Below are 25,333 nucleotides of genomic sequence, written 5' to 3' on the forward strand. Positions count from 1 at the left end.
TAGCCTGGTCTCGCTTTATGCACGTTTATGCGTTCAATCCCGGACCATCAAAGTGATTGGGCACCATTTCCTTTTACCCATCCCATCCCAAATCCTTATCCTGACCCCTTCAAAGTGCTATATAGTCAAAATGGCTTGGCACTTTTCCCCTGGTAATTCCCCCCTTTTTTTTATCCCCACTCTCAACATTCAGTCTTTTCAAGACACCACTTCTTCCTTCAATTTCAATATGCTTGAGAACTAAGATATTCAATACACTCAGGAAATGTTAAAAGCCCAAAAATATATACATTATTTTAATGATAAAGCTTCTTTACATATCTAAATATTGATATTCATAGTCAAAGCTGCAGATTCTTATAAACTAAACTTAGTCTAAATATATTCACAAAATTTTGTATTGCCATTATATAAAAACTGGAAAACATTACACTTGCATTTCTATGGAACTCGACATGAAAAGTTTGTTAATATCTATATGTTCATTGCATTGTTGGCATTGCTCTAATTTGCAATAGCAAATTATTCTGTACAATTTAAAACGTTGCATTGAAGGCATTGCAATTAACTTCAGACCAATGAAGTTTTGGCTAAGGGTAGTTACAAAAAGCTTTGTACATAGACATGTGCTTGCCAACAGCAAGAAAAATTCATCTGAATGGGCTATTATTGATAATATGTATTACATCCATTGCCTGACACTAGTAAGAATATGCACAAAAAATTCCTTTGCATGGATATAAGAACCCAGAGGTAATGCATATTATACGCCCATATATATATATATATATATATATATATACTGTATACTCAAATGAATATACAGTATTAAAGAACAATAGTTCAAGATATAGTGACTATATTACCAATTGTGGATAAGACATACAACCATGTGTTAGAAACATCCCAGACTTTATTACACACTTTACACATTTGAAATGGATAGCGAGTGACAAGTGACCAATATCTGCAAAATCTTACAAAAAACAAAAATCCTTTTAAATTTAAACTTTAGTCTAGCAACAAATTGAAGACCGAAACACTTCAATGCCACTGCTTCAGTTGTGAATGCTTACTATAAAATTACCCGAGGAGAAGCCAGGTCCAGGACTTGCGGACAAAATTGAGTACTTCCGAATGAATGACACTAAATATCACACAATTTATTTCTCACCGCCACATTTAAAACTGTATGATTCAATTTTTACAAATATGAATGTATTAGCACCAAGGTTGGAGTGTGAAATTTGCTTTTGACAATACAGTTGTGCAAGATATATAACCACATGAAACTGTCTATATTCAACAGTACTACTAGGCGAGATTCTATATCTGCCTTACCTGCAGTAATTGCAGGAAACAAATACAGAACCTTTCCGGTTATTTCTCATAGTAATCTTGTTCAATTTAAGTCTGACACTTGAAGCTGGTGTCATTCATACTGGATGGATAGTTGTTTGAAGTTTGACAATTATGTTGAAGGAAGTGTGTGTCATTTTTGCATTTATAAAGAATGGAAATACTGGGAAAATATCATATTCATAGGGAAGCTACAATTTAGCCTTCAGCTGCTGTGCTTGCTTCTGGAATTCTTGCAGTTTCATAGCCAGACCCATATTGCCTTTGATTTTGAGTTTGCCCTGGAAGAAGGCCTTCTGAGGGTTTAACTTCCCTTCCATCAAATCGACAAGGTCTGAATCAGCCATGCTAATCGTTACGTCTGGTTTAGCTGTTAGAAGTAGAAATTAAAACAATTATTTTCCTCTATTTTCAACATCATTTATTTTAACAAGCAACAAATGAGAAATATTGAATCCACAGTATTACATTACAGTTTACAAACAAAAAAGTACTAACCTGCACCATTTAGTGTTACAGATCCTGATCCATTCTTTGCATCAACAATCCATTTGGCCTCACTACCACCAGGACCACCCTTCACTTCGAAGCAATACACACCCTTCACCTAAAAATATATTTTTAAATTATAATTTTGCCAGATACAGTATGTCATTTTCCAAGTACAGTACTTAAACAACTTTCATTTAAAGTATTGCATTTTTTTTACACCAGCACTGGGTATTTTGTAACAACTGGTAGACCAGGATTAGTTTTCCTTCTTGCATATCTGAACAGGAGGCAATTTACCCTAATTACTACAAGAATGTCGAGATGAAATCCCACTTGCAGGAATATTTACCCGTTATGTGGGCATGGCACCATTATCAATGTTTTGTGATAAGGGTTGTGTTTTGTTGCCCAACTTTTTTGGGCAATGGATATCTAAACCCATTGATGAGGATTAATAGTATGTATAAGTTTATACCACTTGTATCAGCCCAGGCCGTATATTGTACAGTACTACCCTCATGTTATCTCTAAATATCATGTGAACCTCTGATCACTGGATTGCCTTGCAAGTGCTATAATTACAATTCCACAGAGATTGAACAGATTATGTACTCTCACACTACATTTTCCAAGAGCTCAAGTTATTTTGACCTGGTAACTTTTATCAAGTTAAATAAAAACGATTCTATATAAAAGTTATGGAATATTAGAAAAAATTATGACTAAACTGCAGTATGTCCAGTTTAATTCTATCCAATTGCTCAGAAATTCACTCCTGATGGAGAATTTAATACACAGTACATATTCTAATACATTAGGGAGACTATTTAGGAATACTGTATAATAAAATATTATACTAAAACTGTCACACAAATTATGATCTCCTTTTTCCTAATCGAGTACAGGCACACACAGTTGGGTGCATCCGATCCCTCGAACGTCGTTGCCCCTCACCTCAATCAACGACAACACATTGTAATTCAACTTATCTCAATCTTATCTATACTATACCACTTGTCTACCACCACTCGCATAACATACATCATTTGGAGCCGACTTCCAATCTTCCTACTTCCACATGGATAGACCATCAAATAATTATCTGTACAATACAGTATTGTACTATAACCCACCACTAGCCTAATTTCTTATTCTATCTTATATTTTTTTCAGGAATGTATCTATCAGCATCAACATTACTCCATTTCTCAATTTCATGAGTAGGGTGGCATCAACCCAGAAGAGAGCAATACAAAAGAAAAGTTACATATATATGTATATATAAAAAAAAACACACCCATCCACACTACTGTATATAGCACTACCACACAAGTAGATCACTCTTGGCCACTCCCACTGCTTCCTACGGCTAGGTGTACATTGCTTCTTGTAGATTGTCATATACAGACAAAATAAAATGATGTAATACTAAACAAAAATAATATTTTTAAGTCTCAGTTTGAACTACAGTAGATGGGAATGGGGCTGAACTCTAAGGTGCCACAGCAAGTGTTATTATTTAAAATTAAATAAAATTTTAATATAGATAGCATGAAGGATAGTATGAATAGGGATGCGAGGAAGAAAAAGAATGCTATGGAAAAGTGTCAATGAAAATAAGTGTAAATATAGAGAAGGTGCTAAACCGGTAAGCCTATACATCACTTAAATTTAGTAAGACTGGTCAAAGGAAGAAGCAAAATGAGGTAGTATAAATGTTGTGTAAATGCCCCTTGCTATCTTTCCCACAAATAAAAGAAATACATATTGACTTGGCCTACCTTGTTTACTAGTGTAGGGCCATCAGCCTTCAATGCCTCTTGAATAGCATTAAAAATGGCAGCACTCTGAAAGCCTTCAGCAGCTTTTGTAGCAGCTGCTACAATTCTGTTGAAGTGCATATTATTAAAACTATTATCATCAATTAGGCTTATAGTTAAACAAATTCCTTTAATATCAAACACTATTATCAATTAATAATATGACCACTACTGGTAGCATTAGTCCAGTAAGAACAAATTAAAGCAAATACAATAAATACTGTACCAGCACTGTATAATGGATAGTTGCATAAAACTTCAATGCTATTTATACAATTTAAAGAGTACAAGAACTTGAATTTAAACTTTCAAGAAAGAGAGACCTACAAGTAATTTTCCATTTAGTAAACTGCTGGTATGTATGTAATTGTATGATTACATATCACCATTTTTATACGAGGTTACAAAAAACACATTACTGACCCCCGGTCATTTCCTCTGAAGCCCATCTTGTATAAAGTTACAACGACGGCACCCCCTAGTCCAAGATTGTGCTGGAGAGCTAATTTTGCCCCTGGGACCTGACGTTTCCCTGCCTCACCTCGCAGCTGCCAACACAGCTCGGAGCACTGTGCAAGGCCTGAGAAAAAACAAAAATTATAATTTATTATTAAAAATGACAAGAAAATATTGTCCAGTTAATTGAATTAACACATAAATGTTTACATTTTTGCTTAATCCCTTCACTGTGCAAAACATATATACAGTATATGATTTTGGCTTAACTGACTGGACTGTACAAATCATATATATATGCTTTAGAGTATTGTGTAGGATTTAAAAATACCGTGGGTACACAGGGTTCACATCAGCCTTCTCAGGCCTCCATTAGGAAAGACCATTTTGGAGAAAAAAGAAAAAATATCATGGGCACCATTCCTGTGTGAAGGCCTCAGTACAAAGTGAGCAACCATGGCTGGTACATGCAGCACGAACTATGTGTGCTGCACATAGCAGCACACACAGCTATGTGTCACGAGCTATGACCACATTGTTGATTAAAAATGACAAAATATACTATACGTAACTGGTATCATTTTGTGACGATAGTATCTCAGAAGAGCCCGACTGTGATAAAGACTATGTACAAAGTTCAGATATCAGTGAACACAATGCCGTTTACCGTGTTCACAGCACAAGGCAGGTAGCCACAGCACTGCCATTGTTTGGTCCATCTAAGCATATTGAAATGACAGCTCATAGTGTAACTATGATTTACTTAAAATAATAATACTTTGCAAAATGTTATGGAATAATTGAAGTGAAAGAAAACAGAGCAGAGCACAACACAACCTACCCTGATGGATGCTCGTACAAAAGAGGGAGCAGCAGCAGCAAGCTGGTCACCCTATACACCAAGGTGATGAGACCTTATCAGCAATAGATAAAGCTAGAGGATCCGAGCCAGCAAGTCAGTGACAGTGCCAGGAATAGCTGCACAAAGTATCCATAATATACAGTGGACATGCAATTTACTGGTTCCACCCCCCTCTCCCAATTAAGAATCCATAGCTAAGCTCATCAATACAACATTTGAAAATTAAATATGACTTCACTTGCAAGTCATAAAAAGATCCAAAGTAGTACAGTGTGCTCATTAGTACATAGTACTTTAATCTATAAATTATCTTAACTATTAATTAAGCCACAGTGGCTATACTGTAAGTAAGTACATCAACAAATATTTCACACACTAAATGAAACTCAACATATTACTGCTCAACTCCACATGACTGAATGGTTAGCCCATTTCCTACATTTGCCACTCTGTAGTAATAATAATATTAATAAAAAAAAAAACTTCTAATTTAACCAGTACTAAACGACCCAAAAACTTTGCCTAACCTTAGATATCCAAGGCATTAAAAATGTACATGACAGTTTTAAACTGTTACTTTCCATAGTTAGTTGCATTTGAGAGGATGGGTTGGAATGATAGGTTAGATAACTGGTAATGATAGGTTAGCCAAGGCAAATTTTTACACCAAAACAGTGTATTTTGGTTTCTCAAGTATAAATGAGTTAACATTAATCCTGAGCTATGTTCTGGGCTAAATTATACTTGCTGGTTGGTCAGACAGCAAGTGTCACAGCCATAATAAACCTCCAGTGGATGATAGGCCTTAAAAATAGGTATCCGAGAGTTAGTCGACTGTTGTGGGATTGCTTCCTGGGGGAGGGTCAATTGTTTAACACAGGGGAAGGGGGGGGAAAGAGGAGTAGGGGGGGGGGGGAGTTACCTCTATACAAGCCTAACATGTTTATATACACAGGCTGCCTGTCCCCATCAAAATTAACCACCATCAGACCAACACTAAATCAAAAACTAACATCAATGCCAATTTCCCCATGCAAGATTAATTGCCGGCATATCAAATCGTTTCATTCCGGCTGAAGGAATGAAAATGAATGGAGGAATGACCCTATTCCTCCCTACAGGTATACAGTCAAGTCTCGGGAATATACATGATAATACAAGCTAGTGTATTTCAAGTCACCGGAGTATACATGATAATACAAGCTAGTGTATTTCAAGTCACCGGAGTATACATGATACTGTAATACAAGCTAGTGTATTTCAAGTCACCGGAGTATACATAATACAAGCTGGTGTTTTATGAGTCACGAGTTTACACGATAATACACGCTGATGTTTCACGAGTATACATTATAATACACGCTGGTATATCACGCGAGTATACACTATAATACAAGCAGGTGTTATATTACAAGTCACGAGAGACTGGCTGGCCGGACGGACCTGGCGCCCCCTGGGCCAGATAACACACACCCTCCCACCGGCTCCGTGGAGTTATCATCATGATCTTACCCTTCACCCTCTTACGAAACTTCTTAACGCGGCACGTAAGACTACCAGCTCCTATCTGTTCAACTCAAGACAGCGGGGACACGCCTCCAAGCAGCCAGCCTCGGCTCGACCAGCTGAGGCCTCAGAGATAAACACTCCCGACTGTCACTTGTCTCTCCACGTCTTCCTTCACATATATATTTACATATAAAATAAAATATATATATATATTTATATGTTATATATATAAGTAAATAATTGTATTATATACACAAGAAGGTACACGGGTTGTAGAAGTACATATTTAGCTCATTAAGCTTTAAACGTTATATACGTAACGTTTAGGGCATATATTTATGCATATTTTTTTATGATTAGTAAAGTACGCTTAAAAGGGTACTTCTGATTATTCATATGAACAAACGTGATTTTTCTCTATATGTGGTTCTAATTTGTGTATGAACGACGGTGTCGTTTTTTTGCACGTCCGAGTTCAACCCCCGACCACCGAAGTGGTTGGGCACCATTCCTTCCCGCCATCCCAACCGGAATCCTTATCCTCATATCCCTTCCAAGTGCTATATAGTAATGGTATAGTGCTTTCTCCTGATAATTACGTTACCTTTTGTAAATAATTATGCCAAAAGTTGATTAATGATGCTTTGCTGTTTCAATGGTACGTGTAAAACCTTGACAACACTAAAAAAAAATCATTTTTTTTTGTCTTTGGGTAGTATGTTATATTCTAATTGCTTATGCCGTTAAAATATTGAATATAGCACTATGATCCCCCCCCCTCCCATGCCTTTGACAGTCTGTCGTCTTTAAGATCGTCTTTAAGGTAACTGCCCGAAACGCTACGCGTACTAGTGGCTGTACAAGAATGTAACAACTCTTGTACGTATATATCTCAAAAAAAAAAAAAAAAAAAAAAATCCTAACACTACCGCCTTCTTATTAACATAATTAACATAATCCTAACATAATCATAACATCCTAACTAAAAAAAGATTTCAATACCAAACTGCTTAATTAAGATTCGGTGGTACAGTAATCTATGTCTTTGGCTGACAATTGAGGGACCTGGATTCAATTCCCGAGAAAAAAATAAATCTCATTGGGCATGTTTCTTTTCACCTAATGGCTACCCGGGAGTTAGGCAATTGTTGTGGGTTGCATCCAGGGAAAGGTCAGTAGATGGCCTAGAGGCGATGGCCTCGATATGCCTAAGGACAGGTTTCATGTCCCAGGCATTGTCCTAACTGCAGTCTATACACAGCTATCCAAAACCGAGCGTAGCCCAAATCAGAATTGTACTGGAGGTATAGCAATTTATTATGCAGTAGAATTTAAATGCACAAATGTTATTAGTACCAGCTAGAGAAACCTATGGAGAATACACAAACCTCAGAAAACCTAACAACAAAAAATGCTATTCACTTAATGCTGTGCTGGAGATTGGAATGTTAATTTCAGTATATGAACCAAATAACCCTGACAGGGCCTGATAGCTGAGTGGACAGCACTTTGGATTCATAGTCCCGAGGTTCTGGGTTTGATCCCCAGTGGAGGCGGAAACAAATGGGCAGAGTTTCTTTCACCCTGATGTCATGTTCACTTAGCAGTAAATAGGTACCTGGGAGTTAGACAGCTGCTACAGGCTGCTTCCTGGGAATGTGTAACAAAAAGGTGCCTCCTGGTTGAGGACCGGGCCACGGGGACACTAAACCCTGATATCATCTCAAGATATCCTCAAGATAACCCTCTGTTACTATCGCTTCTTCAACTATCTTCATGCATCCTAATAGAGCACCTATAATTGCATACAACATTCATCCTGAATTACTCAAGACATCTGCCTCCTCCTTTGACCATATCTGAACAAACTTAACAACACTAATTTCAGGCATACTTTAATTACTGATGTCATTTTTATTACTAATGTCAAATACCTTACAATATTTGTAATTCTACTCACCTACTTGTGCTTGGTAAAGGATTGACCACTTGCTATTGGGCCTCAGTCTACTCACCCATGAGTTGTTGAATTCAAAGGTACCCAACCCACTAGATGTCTATGAATTCAACATTTAAACTTTTGTACAACATTTGCTTTTACTGGATCCTCTTCTTTCTCATTACATTTACTCAGTACTCTTACACTAAAGAAAAGTTTCCCTACATCCCAATGGCTCATATTTATCTCTCAATCTGCTGTTGCTCCTGTTAAATAATTTGTTATCTACCTTATCAATTGTCTCGATTTTGGGAGCAGTCTCGTGACATATCTCTAAACTTTTCCTTGTAGGTATTGTACAGTGCTCTAAATACCTCCCTATCCAGATTTCTGAAAGCTACCTGAATGATTGCCAGCTTTTTATATGCTAATGTGATTCTGTTGATGTGCTTCTGGAGACAGATTTGGTACATTATGTCTAATCATAAATCCTGTCCCTTTTCCAATTTTTGGAACTGCCTTTACCCCATTGTGTATTGTCTATTCAGTCTCGTTACTCCCTCCCGTACTCTCATTACCTGGGCTGAAGTTTACCAGCGTTCTTTTGAACCATTTCAGTAGTTTGTGAAGGATGCCCCTTCTCTTTCCTGCTTGTTAATGATACTGGCTGTAATATTGATTGGCAAGTTATGTTCCATGGAAAACTAATTGGGTAAGGCTTAATATGAGCAATTGGAGGGAGAGCTCTGACAAGCATCAGAAGCCATCATCTCCTGCACCCACCTATATAGTAGTCTATTACATTTGGCAGGCATAATTTTCTTTTGCTGAACCCACATTTCTGATGACATATTGAAGCACTTGAATTTGGATGCTGGTGTTGATAATGTCCAAACTGAGATGCATGAAGTGTGAGGATGGGTTGGCTTAATCTGTGGGGTCTGTATCACCAAGCTTATCATCTGTGGTTGTGGCTCAACCTTCAGCATAGCAACAGTTGCCATCCATCCCACCTATATACTTACCAGCTCCCACTATGCATGTTCTCAACACTGTCATCAAGGCTGCAATAGCATACATTTTAATGCAAAAATTTCAACAAAAATTGGCAAAATGTTACAATTAATACAACTGTTTAGGAAATGTTGGCAAAATATTTATAATAAATTTATTATACAATTTTGTATCACTATTGTTCTGGCATTTTAACAATTATTTTTAAAAATTTAATCTATTTCTGAGGAATGTGCTGGTTACCTTGCGCATAAATTATACATTGTCTTCGTCACTACTGTATTTCCCACTTTTATGACGTGCAGATTGAAGCATCAACTCATGGAAGAATTAGAAGAGCAAACAGAAAATGAAGGAAAAAGACAATCCAACCATTTGATATGTCTTTAACACTACATAGGACAGCATCATGTTCATTGGTTCACATACTGTATGTGTGAATTTTCCAAGCATTCACAACGCTGCTTGAAGAGCTAGACCACAGAGATGAAGTTCAACTCCCACATGCAGAATAAGGCGAGTATAGAGTTGTACCAGTTGTCACAGGTCAACCGAAGTGTAGTTACAGGACGAGAGCTATACTTGTGGTGTCCCATCTTCCCAGTACTCTTTGACATATGATGCTTTGAAACTAAAGACAGTTTTGGTTTTCACCCACCACCTTGTCTAACTTGTTCCAGCCATCTGTTTGTGGCACATAATGGGATCAAACAAAACCCCAATAGTCACTCCACTAAGTTACAGCACTGATGGACTAGTTAGAATTATTTATTTGAACAAGTCTACTACATTCAAATGTAGACGACTTCATTTGACTGCCAGCTTACATTCTTTGCCTCCTACCTTCTTTCAAGCCTCCTTACCTCCCACCTCCATTATTACTATCAACTGACTACCATTATGAACCTTTTCTACCATTACAATCATCTCCACCATGACTTTCACCACCACCATCAACAATGACTATCACTACCTCCACCATGGCTAGCACCATCATGACTAGCAACATCATGACTAGCACCAATACAACCATGACTATCAACACTTCCACCAAGACATCACCACCTTTACCATGTACATCCCCACACCACTACCAACTCTTTCACCACAACTAGCCAACATTTTCACCACCTATCATTACAAACCACCACCAGCATCCATACAATTATTATCATCATTCGCTACAATCACCATGATCCTCCACCTTTGGAATCACCAACACCATCACTACTCTCATAAAACAAGAAAAAGTACCACTATGAGCATCACATACCATTATATACCTCTCAAGTCTAAATGTTTACCAATGATGCAAAAAATATTAGGTGGATAATATACAGCAAAAGGCTATAAGAGACTCCAGGATGACCTAGACAAATCTAAAAGGGATACAACAAGTGGCTACTGTACTCGAGTTAAATTCATGCAACGTAACAAACCTGGGTGCTGGGAACAGAGGCTCGAACACAAGGTATCACATAAGTAATTATTAAAGAAAGGCATCAATCTGAGAAGACTATGTAGCACCTTCCACAAGATACCAAATAGTAGAGGAAACCATGCTAAAAATTAGACAAAATATAAAATCCTATGGGTTGATATGGCACCAGACCTGTCTCCTGAGCCCCACATCAAACAGATATTATTTGTTGCATATGCAAAGTTGGCAAACATAAGAACATGGTTTTAAGAAACCTTAATAAGGAGTCATTCAGAACCTTGTATGCAATAGTATGTGACACTTCCCACCTGAGGTAATGGCACTCTAGATCTTGTGTTAACAATAGGATAGAGCAAGGTTAATCAAATCCAGGTTGGAGAGGAACTCACCAACCTGGATTTACAACCAATAATAAAACAACTGAAACAATAATAATACATGATTTTATTATTGTTGCCACAAGCAGTGGCTAGTTTATTGGGCAGACCAAACTTGTCCCGTGAGCAGTAAGTGTATTGTGCACCCCGCACTCGTCCTGTGAGCAGTAGTGTATTGTGCACCCCATACTCGTCCTGCAAGCAGTAGTGTATTGTGCACTCCATACTTGTCCTGCGAGCAGTAATGTATTGTGTACCCCATGCTCATCCCGCAAACAGTAGTGTATTGTGCACCCCATACTCGTCCTGCAATTTGTAGTGTATTGTGCACCCCATACTCATCCTGTGAGCAGTAGTGTATTGTGCACCCCGTACTCATCCTGCGAGCAGTAGTGTATTGTGTACCCCTTACTCATCCTGCGAGCAGTAGTGTATTGTGCACCCCGTTCTCGTCCTGCGAGCAGTAGTGTATTGTGCACCCCGTTCTCGTCCTGCAAGCAGTAGTGTATTGTGCACCCCGTTCTCGTCCTGCGAGCAGTGGTGTAAAAAGGATAACAGAGGGCACAAAAAGTCATAATCAGACCCTACTGAATGGTGCACACACATCTTATATTGTATTACCTGTATAATGATAGCTAGTAATAGAACACTGCTTGCACTACAACTGTCATATATACAGAACTGTGTATGACAGTTCTACATTATATTATACATAGGAGGAAAGTCCTTTTGGTAATACTTAGTTTTTAATGTTGAATATTGCAAGGTAATACTGTAGATGGGTTGTTGTTTATTCTCTAAGGTTACAGAGCTTATACTTTCAGCATTCAATGTTTGGGTTTAAAATACAGCAAGTGGTAGGTATGCTCAACCCAAAACCTCAGCCATTCCCTGAACTTTAGAGGATTAGAAAAAAAATAAAACCCAAGACAGGCTCAAAACCCATGTAGCAAACAGAATTCGAGCGTTCTAAAATTCTTTTCCTGATTACATTTTCCAGTTTTTATGGGTTATGTTAGAATCATTAAGAGAGGGATAGACAAATTTGACTGAATTTTATAACAGGATCATTAAATTAGGGTAAGAGAATAAAGAATGGGTAGACTGCCTTTTCCTAAACTGCCAGAAAGCATATAATACAGTTCCTCGAATGACTAATGCATAAGATGGAGACTTTACAAGTAGTACTAGGATCATAATTAAGTGCTCAGCTATGAGGACATGTTAAGGGAGCTCAATTTCAAAACCTTTAGATGAGATAAGAAAAAAATCATCACTACATACTAGAGACTCATGGGAATAGACAAGGTGGCCAAGGTCCACTTGTTTAACGTAAAAGTATGACAAGGGGACACTAATGGAAGCTTAATTGTGTAATCAAATCATAGAGATATAAGAAAATTCTTGTACCTGTACATGTGGTCAACAAGTGGAAGCAGTGAAAGAAGTTGTTGAAGCCACTTTCATTCAGAACTTTAAGAATACAGGTATATACAAAAAAGTACTATAATGTTGAGAGCTGTAATTTGTGTGCAAGGTATAAAAAGCGAAGAGGTGGGACATAAATATCTAAATCTCATGCCTATATAATCACAAATACGTAACCCACCGAGTAGTGACAGAGGTAGCCTAGGTCCTTAACAAGTACAGCAGCTTGAAAAGTGACAAGTGGCATTCTTTTTGTTACAAATTATCGCTTATCGAACTTGTTTAGGGTACTGATCTCTAGTCTGTATAATAGCGAGCTGGTCCTTCTGTAGTAACTTGATTTAGAGACTTAGAACAATCTTCATTCCCTCAATTTCCTTGACAAGACCATATGCAAAGGTACTTGTCATGCAGTGGGGGACAAGGTCAGTGTAAGCCTAGCGAGGAACACGAGTTCACGATGGATCATAACAACATGGGTTCAGGAAGTACCCGAGGAGCTCGAGCTCAGAAAGATGACATGAAACTTTTGTTAGTTACTAAATGTTACTTTTTAAACCTTACACTAGTCAAATAGTGGACACAGAAACACCTTGGTCAGGAAGTGAGCTTAAGGCAAAGGTGAATGTTCTGCCCTATATAAGCACATTATAAAAACTGCAAACTTAGAAAGTTGGGTTACTCACCAGTGGCCCCTAGAGGATGACCCTTCGAGATGAGTCCACCAGAGGGGTTCACAACATACTTTCCACCATAGGTATTATTTCCAGAATCAATGAATTTACCAGCTTCGCCCTCTCCGCACAGACCTATGAAATAATAATATAGCAATGAATGTTCATTTCTTCAAAAACAGTAAATATTTAAATTAAAACAAAGAGAGATCCTCTTTTCTTGAAAGAACTTGAAAACTTGAAAGAAAAATGAATAAACAATTTTCAGAAAACAGGAAGGCTATTTAGGAAATGGATCGGAAAGTGCTAAAAGAGACTGTTAATACAGTCTCGATACACCTTAATTGAAGAGTTAAATTGTATCGAGATGGTTTAAGTGTATTCAATGAACAGATGACAATAGAGCGGTAAAGAGTGTGTTTGAGTGAGTATGAGGGTTGGAGGAAGGCCAAGACAAAGATGTATAATCATTTTAAGTGAATGAGTGTGAGGAAGTGCAGAGTCAGAGTTAAAAGTGCACAAAGTGGTAGCAAATAAAGTTACTGTAAATGAAACCACTTTGCTTAAATATAGTACTCAGACAGTGGGTTATCTATAGCCACTGTGTCAAGAGGGAGTCAATGTTTAACATAATTTAAATGACAACTCATAGTTACAGTAACATTAGATCAAAGGAAGCTGTGGGACTACAGTGGACAATTTACCAGAATGTGATGGTGTCAAGGTTACATGATACTATGTATGAAGTATGAAAGAGTGGGTGCCTTTGGAGAACATTTCTAGTTCTTATTCCCCTGCACAGTTCTCCTATTTCTTTGGGCTGACCCAACCCATGAAAAAGAGGAAATGGGAGAATGATAAAATTTAAAGCTCCTTCCTTGTACTAGGCAATTAAAGTCTTGTTACCTTTCAAAATTCATAAATAGTAAACAGAGATTCCTTAAAAACACAGTGTGGTTTACAAAATCTTCCACGGGATTCCACTGGTCTAAGCTTTACAGTAATATCAGGAGGGTTTCTTCAACACACAACAATCAAACTTACCAAGGGCTTCATAAGTAATTAGTTCATTGGCAGAAAAGCAGTCATGAAGCTCAATCACATCCACATCTGAGGCTGAACAGCCAGCCTTTGCATACACCTTTTGAGCTGCATTCTTTGTCATGTCATAACCCACCTAAAGAGAAAGAACGTAACATGTAATGCCTCCAGTAACTGACCTTAGTTTTGATTCATGACCTGCAGAATCTAAGATGTCTCCAGCTTTCTAGCAATATTCAGCATTTTGCACAGAGATGCTTAAACAGTCAGACAGATGTAGAGACAGAGAACAGACACATACACGAGGTAACTAACGTATATTTCAAAACATTGAAAGTGGATGTTCTGGACTAGGGGCCCAGAGAACACCAAAACAATTAAGGCAATGATAGAAAAGTAATGAAAGACGATAAAGCATTCTAAATTAAAGTACGGCATTAAATATCTTTATGTATCTGCCAAAGCTTTATTTTACCAATATCAGATGAAAATACTGTATATAAGATAATATATAAGATAATATACAAGATATTTCTCGCTGTATAAGATACATCATGAAACGTATCTTCCTATATTTTCTATAAAACATTGGAAATATTATGGGTCTTGGAACATTTTAAACTAATTAATGTGTGAGTAAAGTAGCATATAAATTTAGATAAGCTGAAGTATTTGTAAAGTAATTTAATTAAAAATAAATTTCTAGGGGTAGTATATTAATGCCTATGTAGGCCTACATGGTAAGCAAAGCACATACATGTGCTTACCATGTGGATAGTGGGTAAGCACATACATATGCCTATACTGTCTATTCTGGTGGACCATAAATAGACAGAATGAAGCACGCTGCCAGCTATGACTATAGGGTGAGGTTTTTAGCCAGTAGGAATATATACAGTATATTGTAATATAAGAATATAAAGAATCAAGGTAACTGCAGAAAGGCCTATTGGCTCATACAAGGCCGCTCCTATTTACATCCACCCAATCTCATTCATATTTTATATTATATATATATATATATATATATAACCTATGCTTGTCTAACCTATGCTTGAAACAATCAAGGGATCCTATTTTTATTATGTTATGCTGTAATTGATTCCACAAATCTACAACCCTATTACCAAACCAATATTTACCCAGGTCTTTTCTAAATCTAAACATCCAATTTATACCCATTGTTCTGTGTTCTATTTTGTGTTGATACCAATATATATTACTGGTAGATTGAAAAGTTGGCCAGAAAGAATAACTGGCAGTGAGTGTATGGTGGTGTTTTGGCTGTTCTTAAGAGATGATGATGATGTATTCAGCATGACTTCTGTGCTAGTAACAAGTGACAGCAAGCTGGCTGCATGTGGACAGTTGTGTGTGGATGGCGAATTCGATGGGACATCCTGATTATTGGTTAGGGACTGTAAAATGGCTAAGTTCTCTTGGTCTACCCATAGCCCACCCATAGCCATAGACTATAGCATTAGTATTATTAGTGTGGAAATTTTATATCTATGTTACTAAGCCTTAAGTGATATGTAAAGACCAGGGGCCTTGTATATTACTTTGCTATAAAGTATTTATTTCCACTATGTTGTTTTTTCTTAGTGTAACTGTGTCATGTACCTAGGACTCAAAGGAAAATGAATTCCTAAATTTTTCTTATTCCAAGTGAATAACGCAAATTAAGTGGTTTATAAGTATTACTTTGGTAGCATCATTTTTCCCACAAAGGGGTTAACTAGTCACACATTATCCTAAACTAACGTTATTCTATTGGAGGACCAGGCCTTGGTTTGAACCACTTTCAGGTAGTTAGAGCACATAATTCCAATATATTTGTAACAGGAGAAAAAACAAATATTCAAAGACATAATAATACAGTGTAATACAGTACTCACAAGCTTTATGGCACTCTCATCTTCAAAAGTGGAAGGCAGGTCTGTCATCATCTCCATTGCAAGAATTTCTACAGCTTGATTTTGCAGGTTATGAGCAATTACAAAATCTTCGGAGGCCAATATTGCTGCTCCTGAACCATCAGATGTCGGACAACACTGAAGCTTGGTCAGAGGGCCTGTCACTTTTGGGGAATTCATTATCTCCTCCAGAGAGTATTTGTCTTGGAACTGGGAGTATCTGATAAGAGACAACACATTATCACTACTACTATAGTAGTAGTATCACTATATATTTGTAAAGGGAGTACTTACTTACAGTTGGCTTGCTTTTCTGAGAGGGATCCCTAGGTAACTTCTTGGTGGCTTCCTGTGGCTCCAGGGAGCCCACCAGAAAGAAGCATTTTATTATGTTCAAAGTTAGATTTTCATACTGATGGATTGGTATTTATGGCAGCATTAGAAATTGTGACAGAAAGTGAAGATTTATTTGTGGTTTGTGACTAAAGTTTAGTAATGGTAAAAGGCTGGTAAGAACATTAATGTGTTCTGAAAAAGGTAAGAGTGAAATGGTAGATTTTGCTTCAATTTGTCTAAAGTAAGATACAAACTTCGACGGTATATAAGGCTTTCATGGGCAGTGAATTATTAGAAAAGGCAAGAAAAATAAAAATATTGAATGGAGGTGAGAAGGGAGATATAATAAATAATGAAGACAAATAGGAAGCACAGAAGGAAGAATTTGATACATATTTAGAGTTAGGGACAGTACAAATGGTACTACAACATGAAGAAATAACTCGATAACAGTATACTGTACATCTTGATATCCAATGATGAGAAAGATATACAAGGAGACATATAAGTCTAAAATTAAGGCAGTTGAAATTAACTAAGAATATCATATGACATTCAGTATGTAAGTAGGAAGAAATAAGTAACAGAAATGTGCTTTGAATACGAGGGATGGCAGTGTAATATTTACCAAAATTTACCCAAGAACCACCATTTTTTAAGAGGCCTCAAAGGGGCTTGAAAGCACGTGGTTTGTCAAAAGGTTTCACTCCTCCCATTAACCCTATGGATTTTTCTATCAATTTTTTTTTTTTTTTGCCATGAAGAGTGGTAGAGAAGGATCTATACATCAGAGGATAATGATGGCAAGCTAAAAATGATGGAAGGTTATGGCAAGGGAATAAGTAACTTTGTATAAGAGGTAGAAAAATGCCAGACCATGGTTAAACAGGGCTGCTTAGAGTTTTTTTATCACATCAACTACCACACAAGAGAAGAACAGTGTCAAAAATGCAAAGAGATAGGTTGAAATACTCTTACGGATTATTAGTGGAATGTAGGTGATTCTTGTAAGCTATCTTGGCCAAGTGAACTGGAGTAGTTCCATATTTTTTCATGTGTTCTAGACCAGCATTTCCAAAAAACTGTGCAGCAATGGGAGCCTTCTCTATATCAGCGATATTTGCCAAGCATATTACATGCTTCTCTATTGGGTTCTCCCGATCAGTATACTGTGGAAAAAAATTACTTCTTGAAAAACATTTTACAGCAATTTAATGGGCAGAATGAACACGAGAAGACTCTACTCGGAACAAAACGCTCAAAGTAGCACAGGCTATGGTGAGCCCGTAGTGGACTTACCAGGCACAGGAGCGGGGCTGTGACTGAAAACTCACTTATGAAGAGAGATTAAGAAAGCTTTACATTTTCTGGACAGGTGAAAAGTAAGGGGTGACATAATTGAAGTATACTAATGGATGAATGGGTATAACAAAGGGGATTTTATAAGATGTTCAATACATTAACACAAAATAGAATACGAAAGAAGAGATACAAATTAGCACTTTCGCGCTCTCCGCAAAGGTCACTCAGCCAACCGAATGTGCGCGCTGCGTTTTTATCGCTTAAGCGTAAAAACAAAAATGTGTATACTCTTTTTACTCTTCTGACCTTAGTTCTCATCCTACGTATTTCATTTTGGTACCAACGTGTTCGTAATAAAATTCTCTAGAAGAACATTAGTAAAATAAGTCAAGAAACATATAGGGATACCAGCACCAAATAAATAACTACGTAGATGACTCGCCGTGAGCGCCCATCAGCAACAAAATGTTTTTACTCTTGGGATTGTAATCACCTCCACACTTGTTCTACAGCGTTAATTTTGGTATCAATGGACTCGCAATGAAATTCCCAACACGGTGATATGAATATAAGCGTAGAATAATGATGCAGCCCGCCCGCAAGAGTGTGGGAAGTGGTGAAATTGTTACCCGGTATCGGTGACGGGACGACGCACGGCGCTTTGAAAGTTTATACTTATTTCACTCTCATGACATTGATTTTCTATGTACGTCATTCATTTTTATGTCAATGTGTTCGCAATAGAATGTTCTATGTGCCCATAGGTAAAAAATATCAACAAAGCGTAAGTTAGAATAGCGACAAATATAAAACAACGCTGGAACATATCAGTGAGCGTCAAACACACGTGAAATATTTTTACTTTTGTTATGTTTGTCAAGATTATACTTGTTGCACACAGTTATTTTTGGTTGTATATTGATCGGAATAAAATTCCCTAAACAGACATATGCATATAATACATGATATGGGGGAAGAATTACCAGTATAAACGGCTAAAGTCACCCACCTGCAACCCGTTTGGGACAAAATACCATTTGATCGAAGTTATCCACACCTTTCATGAACCTATTGTACCATGCAGCCTAGTGGTGAGAAAGAGAGCCTCATAGCGCGCAGTTTGAAACAAACCCAAAGTAAATCGGATAAAAATTGAATTTTATACAAATATTTTAAAAGTAGACATAACTTTATGTCCACTATGCGTTTACGTTAGACGAAACCGAACGCGCCGGCGCGTCCAGATAGCGCGAAAGTGTTAAATTTAGATTCAGAGAAGACCTGGGTAAATACTGGTCTTGAAATAGGGTTAGTGATTTATGCAACAAATTATGGGCAAAATTATAGATATGGTTTTGCTGAATTGCTTTAATGGAAGGTTAGATGGTATAAGAATTCTTATCCAACACAGTATAAAAATTTGTTTGGTTGAATATAAATTGTAAATGCCTTACATGGGCCAATAGCCTTTCTACACTTTCCTTTATTCTTATACATGACAGTTACCTTCATGATATATGAATGTAAACAACACCATTGTAATAAAATTGCAATCTTGTAAAATCAGGTACAGTAGAGTAAATTAAAAATTCTGAATAACATTTCCATTTCTTATAATATATAACAAAAATGTATCATTACCAACCTTATTACTGAGAGAGCCACGTTCCATTTTCTCAAAACCAAGAGCAAGCACACATTCCGCCTGCCCTCCCAAGACAAGATTGCGAGCCATGAAAAGAGCTGTTGAGCCTGTCGAACAGTTGTTGTTGACATTGTACACTGGTATACCTGTCATGCCTACTTCATACAAGGCACGCTGACCACAGGTGGAGTCCCCTGGCAATATAAAGAGCAATTGCAATCGGCAGACATAAAAATTAACAGAGGGAGAGAGAGAACAGTGAGCAAGTCCATTATATCTATAGAATTTTATCATATGCTAAATAATATTAATGAAAAAAAAAGAGATAAAATACTTTTAAAGAGAAATCCTCTGATGTATTAATGATAAATAAATTAAAAAAAAATTCACCTAGCTTTATACTGTACTATATACTTATGATTTATTTTGACCCTATTACATGTGCTTACAGTGAGAATCAAATCAAACTCCAGTATGTGATACAAAAGAATTAACTGGAATATCCAGAGACTTACTTAATTGCAGAAAGTACTAACCAATGCAATGTAAGATTCAGCATCAGAACAAAGAGTCAAAAGTTCTTCAATTTAGTGTGTGTCCCACCAATATACGAGTGAAAAACACATTACACATGACTTGGCTAATTACATTCATACATTTATCAAAGTGCTTCACTCATTTCCAAAATTCAAAGTTCAACTCTCTTAATAAAGATCATAACTTGCTTCCTCTTAACACCTCCACATCAACTACTGCTTCTATCAGACGTGGTTTTAGTAAAAATTATCAAGTTACTGTTAAAACAAAAAAATTATGAAAGAAAATCTTTCAGTAACTAAGCAGCACTATGGAATCACACGAAGGGGAAGGGGGGGAGGGAACACGTGTGAGCAGGTTGACCAGGCCTGGACAGGTCTGCTTGGGGCACATTAGGTAGGTCGCCATATGGATACTATCCCCTATTTTAGCAGGGGAAATACACTGTACAGCCTGTACATACAGTTTTTAACAATTATTAATTGTCCTAATATTAGATATTATAGTATATTTTTATTAATGTATTGATTTAATATTATTGAATATAATAAATTGGTTAACATTTTGGTTATAGATATGGCAGGCTAGTGTTTGTTTGGTGTACATTCTTTGCATAGTGAGCCATGTAGAAGAACAACTGCAAATACAGTAGCTGCTTAGAATTCTATTCTTTAAAAGTGAATAAATGGATATACAGTACCATGCAATGCTAATTACTGTATTTGAATACTGTACACACAAATAAAAATGATAATGTGCTTGGTAATGGTCCTTACCGTAGACATATCCAACACATGCATGTTCAATCTTGTCATATGTAATCTTAGAATCTTGAAGGGCCTTTTCGATAGCTTCTTTAGCCATGACTGGATAGCCAAAGTCATCCCTCCGACCAGGCTTCTCAAACTATGCATTTAGAAATTTAAAAAACATGAAATTAAGATAGATATCTTGATAATATACAACAATATACACAAAATATGTAGATAAATATCTCTAAAAGTGGGTAAATAATATGTAATCTAACTTTAGAAATTGCACAATGGAAGCAAGCATTTTCAGACAAAATATAGAAAAATATGATAATGGAAAATATTGAAGATACTGTACTGTAATTTACAACCCAACTGAGGAAAATAAGATTTCGATGCAAGTGCTAACTAACATTTATCAAACCACGAGGAAAATAATATAACAAAACACAAAGTACATATAGCATGAGATGAGAAAAGTGTAATCAATATATTAAAAGGAAGCAAGGATAAGTGAGAACAATGATATACTGATAAAGGAAAAAGATTTACCTGAGGGCCACTAACTCTTTAGTGGCCTCAAAGAAGACAGGAAGCCAGCAGCTTGCCAAGGATCCCCCCCCCCCCCCATTTACTAGTCAACAAAAGTGCCTAAGTATTTTTTTCATCAAAGAACATGTATACTGTTTCATATAGCAGTCTCCGTGGTGTAGTGGTAAGACACTCGCCTGGCGTTCCGCGAGCGCTATGTCATGGGTTCGTATCCTGGCCGGGGAGGATTTACTGGGCGCAATTCCTTAACTGTAGCCTCTGTTTAACGCAACAGTAAAATGTGTACTTGGATGAAAAAACGATTCTTCGCGGCAGGGGATCGTATTCCAGGGACCATAGGATTAAGGACTTGCCCGAAACGCTACGCGTACTAGTGGCTGTACAAGAATGTAACAACTCTTGTATATATCTCAAAAAAAAAAAAAAAAAAAAAAAAAAAAAAAAAAAAAAAAAAAAAAAAAAAAAAATATAAATTTGCTTTAAAGCAACATTTTTTTTGTAATTAAAACATATTTATATATTATTTTAAAGAAAGCATCAATTCCATGAATATATCATTAAGGCTAGGTAGACTACAGCATACAGTATTCCAGTACAAAAATATACTATACTCAGATATTTGCAATTTATGATGCAGTTTAAGCAAGGGTAGAAATTAACAAATTTAATTCTACCATAATTTTATTTAACTAAACTTTCCAATTTAGAATTTTTGTAATGAAATGCTCAAGATTTACGAATTGGTGCATATCCTTTGGACAGTACAATACTTGTAAAATTGGGGCATTCCTTTGGACAGTACAGTACTTGTAAAATTGGTGCATTCCTTTGGACAGTACAGTACTTGTAAAATTGGGGCATTCCTTTGGACAGTACAGTACTTGTAAAATTGGTGCATTCCTTTGGACAGTACAGTACTTGTAAAATTGGGGCATTCCTTTGGACAGTACAGTACTTGTAAAATTGGTGCAGCCTTTTGGACAGTACAGTACTGTACTTGTAAAATTGGTGCAGCCCTTTGCACAGTACTTGTAAAATTGTCAACGCATGTTTGCTGCAATGGCATAGATTATCAGCCATAAAACACAGAATTATAACAAAAGATATTTTCAGCTGGAAGACATATTTTCTGAAACTGGGCACTGATTTTCACCAAAGCCAGATATATGGGAATTCAGCCTCAATGACTTAAACCATAACAGATATGCACAGGCCTATGTACAGTATGTACAGTAAATATATTATATAAACCTTGTCATATAATAAAATAAGACGCAATAATGCGCTACGATAAGTCCTCCACCCGGCGAGGACTATCACCATGACCAGCATTATTAAATGTTCAAGTCTTATTATAATACTGAATCGAACAGACTTCTCACCTTCGTCATGCCCACCCCGATCACGAAGACCCTCCTAGGTGCCATCCTGAAGGTGTTAAGGAGAGCCTGGGCCATCCAGCGAGTGTTGTTAGTGTGGGGGGCTGGAGCGCGCCAGGTCCAGCTGTTAGGGTGCTGGCCGTGGGTGCTTGTTGTGGTCTATCAGCTGGCGTGGACCTCGACCCATACCACATCATCCCCCCCTCCTCCTCCTCCCTCAACAACCAAACCGGGGCACGTTCACAGATACCCACCTCCCCTCCTCCCGGGGCACCCCACACAGGGATACTCTTGTCTGGGATACTCCCTGACAAGAGGGAGCCAGCTTAGATTAGCTGCCAACACCCACACATCGTGTCAGCAAGTCGGACAGCCCGCCTGCTTTCATACCTCTCACTGTATTTCCCACTTCTATACTTCCCTTCACCTATGCCTGTCCTTCCTCTTTACTTAATAAAAAAGGGGGATACCCACCCAACTAGGACTATTCCACCCCCCTCTCAACAACCCAAGATCACTGGAGGCTGCATTCCGAAACTAAGCCCAATCGCACCCATTTTACTTATCTCAGGAATTCCAGCTCTCCACTCCCTTCGCTTAATTACTGACAGCTCTTAACAGTCCATCAGTAAATAATGTTTCCATGATTCAGTGCTTATAGCTCTTGTGCAACTCGTAAAGTTATTGTTCAGTCAGAGTTGATTTTTTTTTTGTATTGAGGCAGGTATTTTCTTCCCTGATTCCATGTATGACTATCTTGTGAGATGGGAATATTCGATGAACTTATAGTTGGTTTTTGGTCTACACTGTATAATCTTTTATATAGAATAGGGTAGCAGCACATTTCTGTTAATTGAAAAATAGGAGTGAAACAACTTATGTTGGAATATTAATTTAATATATACATTTAAAATATAGCTACCATATATGTTTGCAATTGCATGAGTATATATTATTATTTTTTTGTTATCCCCAGTTTGTTAACTGTAGGTAGTAAATGTGTGTGTGATTGTAACCATTGAACCACTGACCACTGGTTGTGTGTGTGTGTGTGTGTGTGTGTGTGTGTGTGTGTGTGTGTGTGTGTGTGTGTGTGTGTGTGTGTGTGTGTGTGTGTGTGTGTGTGTGTGTGCAGCCTAAACATCAATTATGACACTACCTCTCCATATACGTAAGTTGCTTAATTTAAAGACTGTTCTTGTGGTCGGTCTCGCGCCCACTGTTGATGTAACAACATACTGTACTGTACTGTACATTAAATTCTGTGACTAGCTCATCAAAACTGCAACTTTCTTAGTTAAATGAACTTTAGGGTTCAGTCCCTGAGCCCATTATGTTCCTCTGTAACCCTTTCCACTACCGCCCACATGATGGGTATGGGGTGAACAATAAATAGGGTAAATTAACTATAATAATAATAATAATAATAATAATAATAATAATAATAATAATAATAATAATAATAATAATAATAATAATAATATATGCATATGTATGTGTTCATTCATCTGCCCGAAACGTTATGTGTGCTAGTGACTTTACAAGAATGTAAAAACCTCAATGTTATGTACTCTCGTAAACCCAATGTACCTTCTTGTATATAAATAAATAAATAAATGTAAAACAAATTAGGTTACAATATTATTATCTGCAGTAATCAAGAACGTCTGGCTAGTTGTGTTATGCTTATAAATCTGAGTAAATAATTAGTAGTAATTATTATTACCTTACACCAAAGTGTAAACTAACAATTATTACCTTACACCAAAGTGTAAACTAACAATTATCACCTTACACCAAAGTAAGGGAGAGAGAGAGAGAGAGAGAGAGAGAGAGAGAGAGAGAGAGAGAGAGAGAGAGAGAGAGAGAGAGAGAGAGAGAGAGAGAGAGAGAGAGACAGAGAGAGAGAGAGAGAGAGAGAGAGAGAGAGAGAGAGAGAGAGAGAGAGAGAGAGAGAGAGAGAGAGAGAGAGAGAGAGAGACAGAGAGAGAGAGAGAGAGAGAGAGAGAGAGAGAGAGAGAGAGAGAGAGAGAGAGAGAGAGAGAGAGAGAGAGAGAGAGAGAGAGAGAGAGGGGCCCCCAGATAAGAGCTGTGATAATGATCTTCAAGGTGAAAATAGCGCACACAGCCAAGAGGTGGGATGGGTATAGTGTGGGAGGACGGAGTCGTACGGGAGGCGACAAGGTCCACACCACATCTGACCTCCTACATGCTCCCGTTGTGTCATATTCAACTGTACAAGTCTCTATGGTGCGTCCCCACCTGGACCGCGGCGTCTAAGCATGGGGACCTCACCTTTAAAGGGGGCTACATCTGCTCTGAAGACAGTTCAACACCATTGATAAAAATGATCCCAGAACTAAGTCAACCCTCATACCAGGAAAGGTTGAAGAGCCACAGGATTAACATTGTAAACCAGACATGACTGGGCTGATATAGACATCTTTAAGATACTGAAGAGACTGTAATATATTAATCCAGACGACTTCTATTAAAGGCCAA

General features: G+C 37.3%; 1 protein-coding gene across 1 annotated transcript; it reads right to left on the reverse strand.

The window, feature by feature from the left end:
• Positions 1–282: 282 nt before the first annotated feature.
• Positions 283–23,174, reverse strand: LOC123762972 (sterol carrier protein 2). The gene is made up of 11 exons (XM_045749843.2): positions 22,835–23,174; positions 20,925–21,054; positions 19,612–19,805; positions 17,643–17,833; positions 16,311–16,548; positions 14,416–14,548; positions 13,384–13,506; positions 4,095–4,251; positions 3,633–3,738; positions 1,858–1,966; positions 283–1,729 (listed from the first exon to the last, which is right to left on the reverse strand). Exons 1-11 carry the CDS (start codon positions 22,907–22,909, stop codon positions 1,551–1,553), a joined length of 1,635 nt encoding a protein of 544 aa, XP_045605799.2. The 5' UTR covers positions 22,910–23,174; the 3' UTR covers positions 283–1,550.
• Between the last annotated feature and the right edge of the window lie 2,159 nt (positions 23,175–25,333).

This window comes from Procambarus clarkii, chromosome 47, assembly GCF_040958095.1.
Source record: "Procambarus clarkii isolate CNS0578487 chromosome 47, FALCON_Pclarkii_2.0, whole genome shotgun sequence".
In the NCBI taxonomy this organism is placed as follows: domain Eukaryota; kingdom Metazoa; phylum Arthropoda; class Malacostraca; order Decapoda; family Cambaridae; genus Procambarus; species Procambarus clarkii.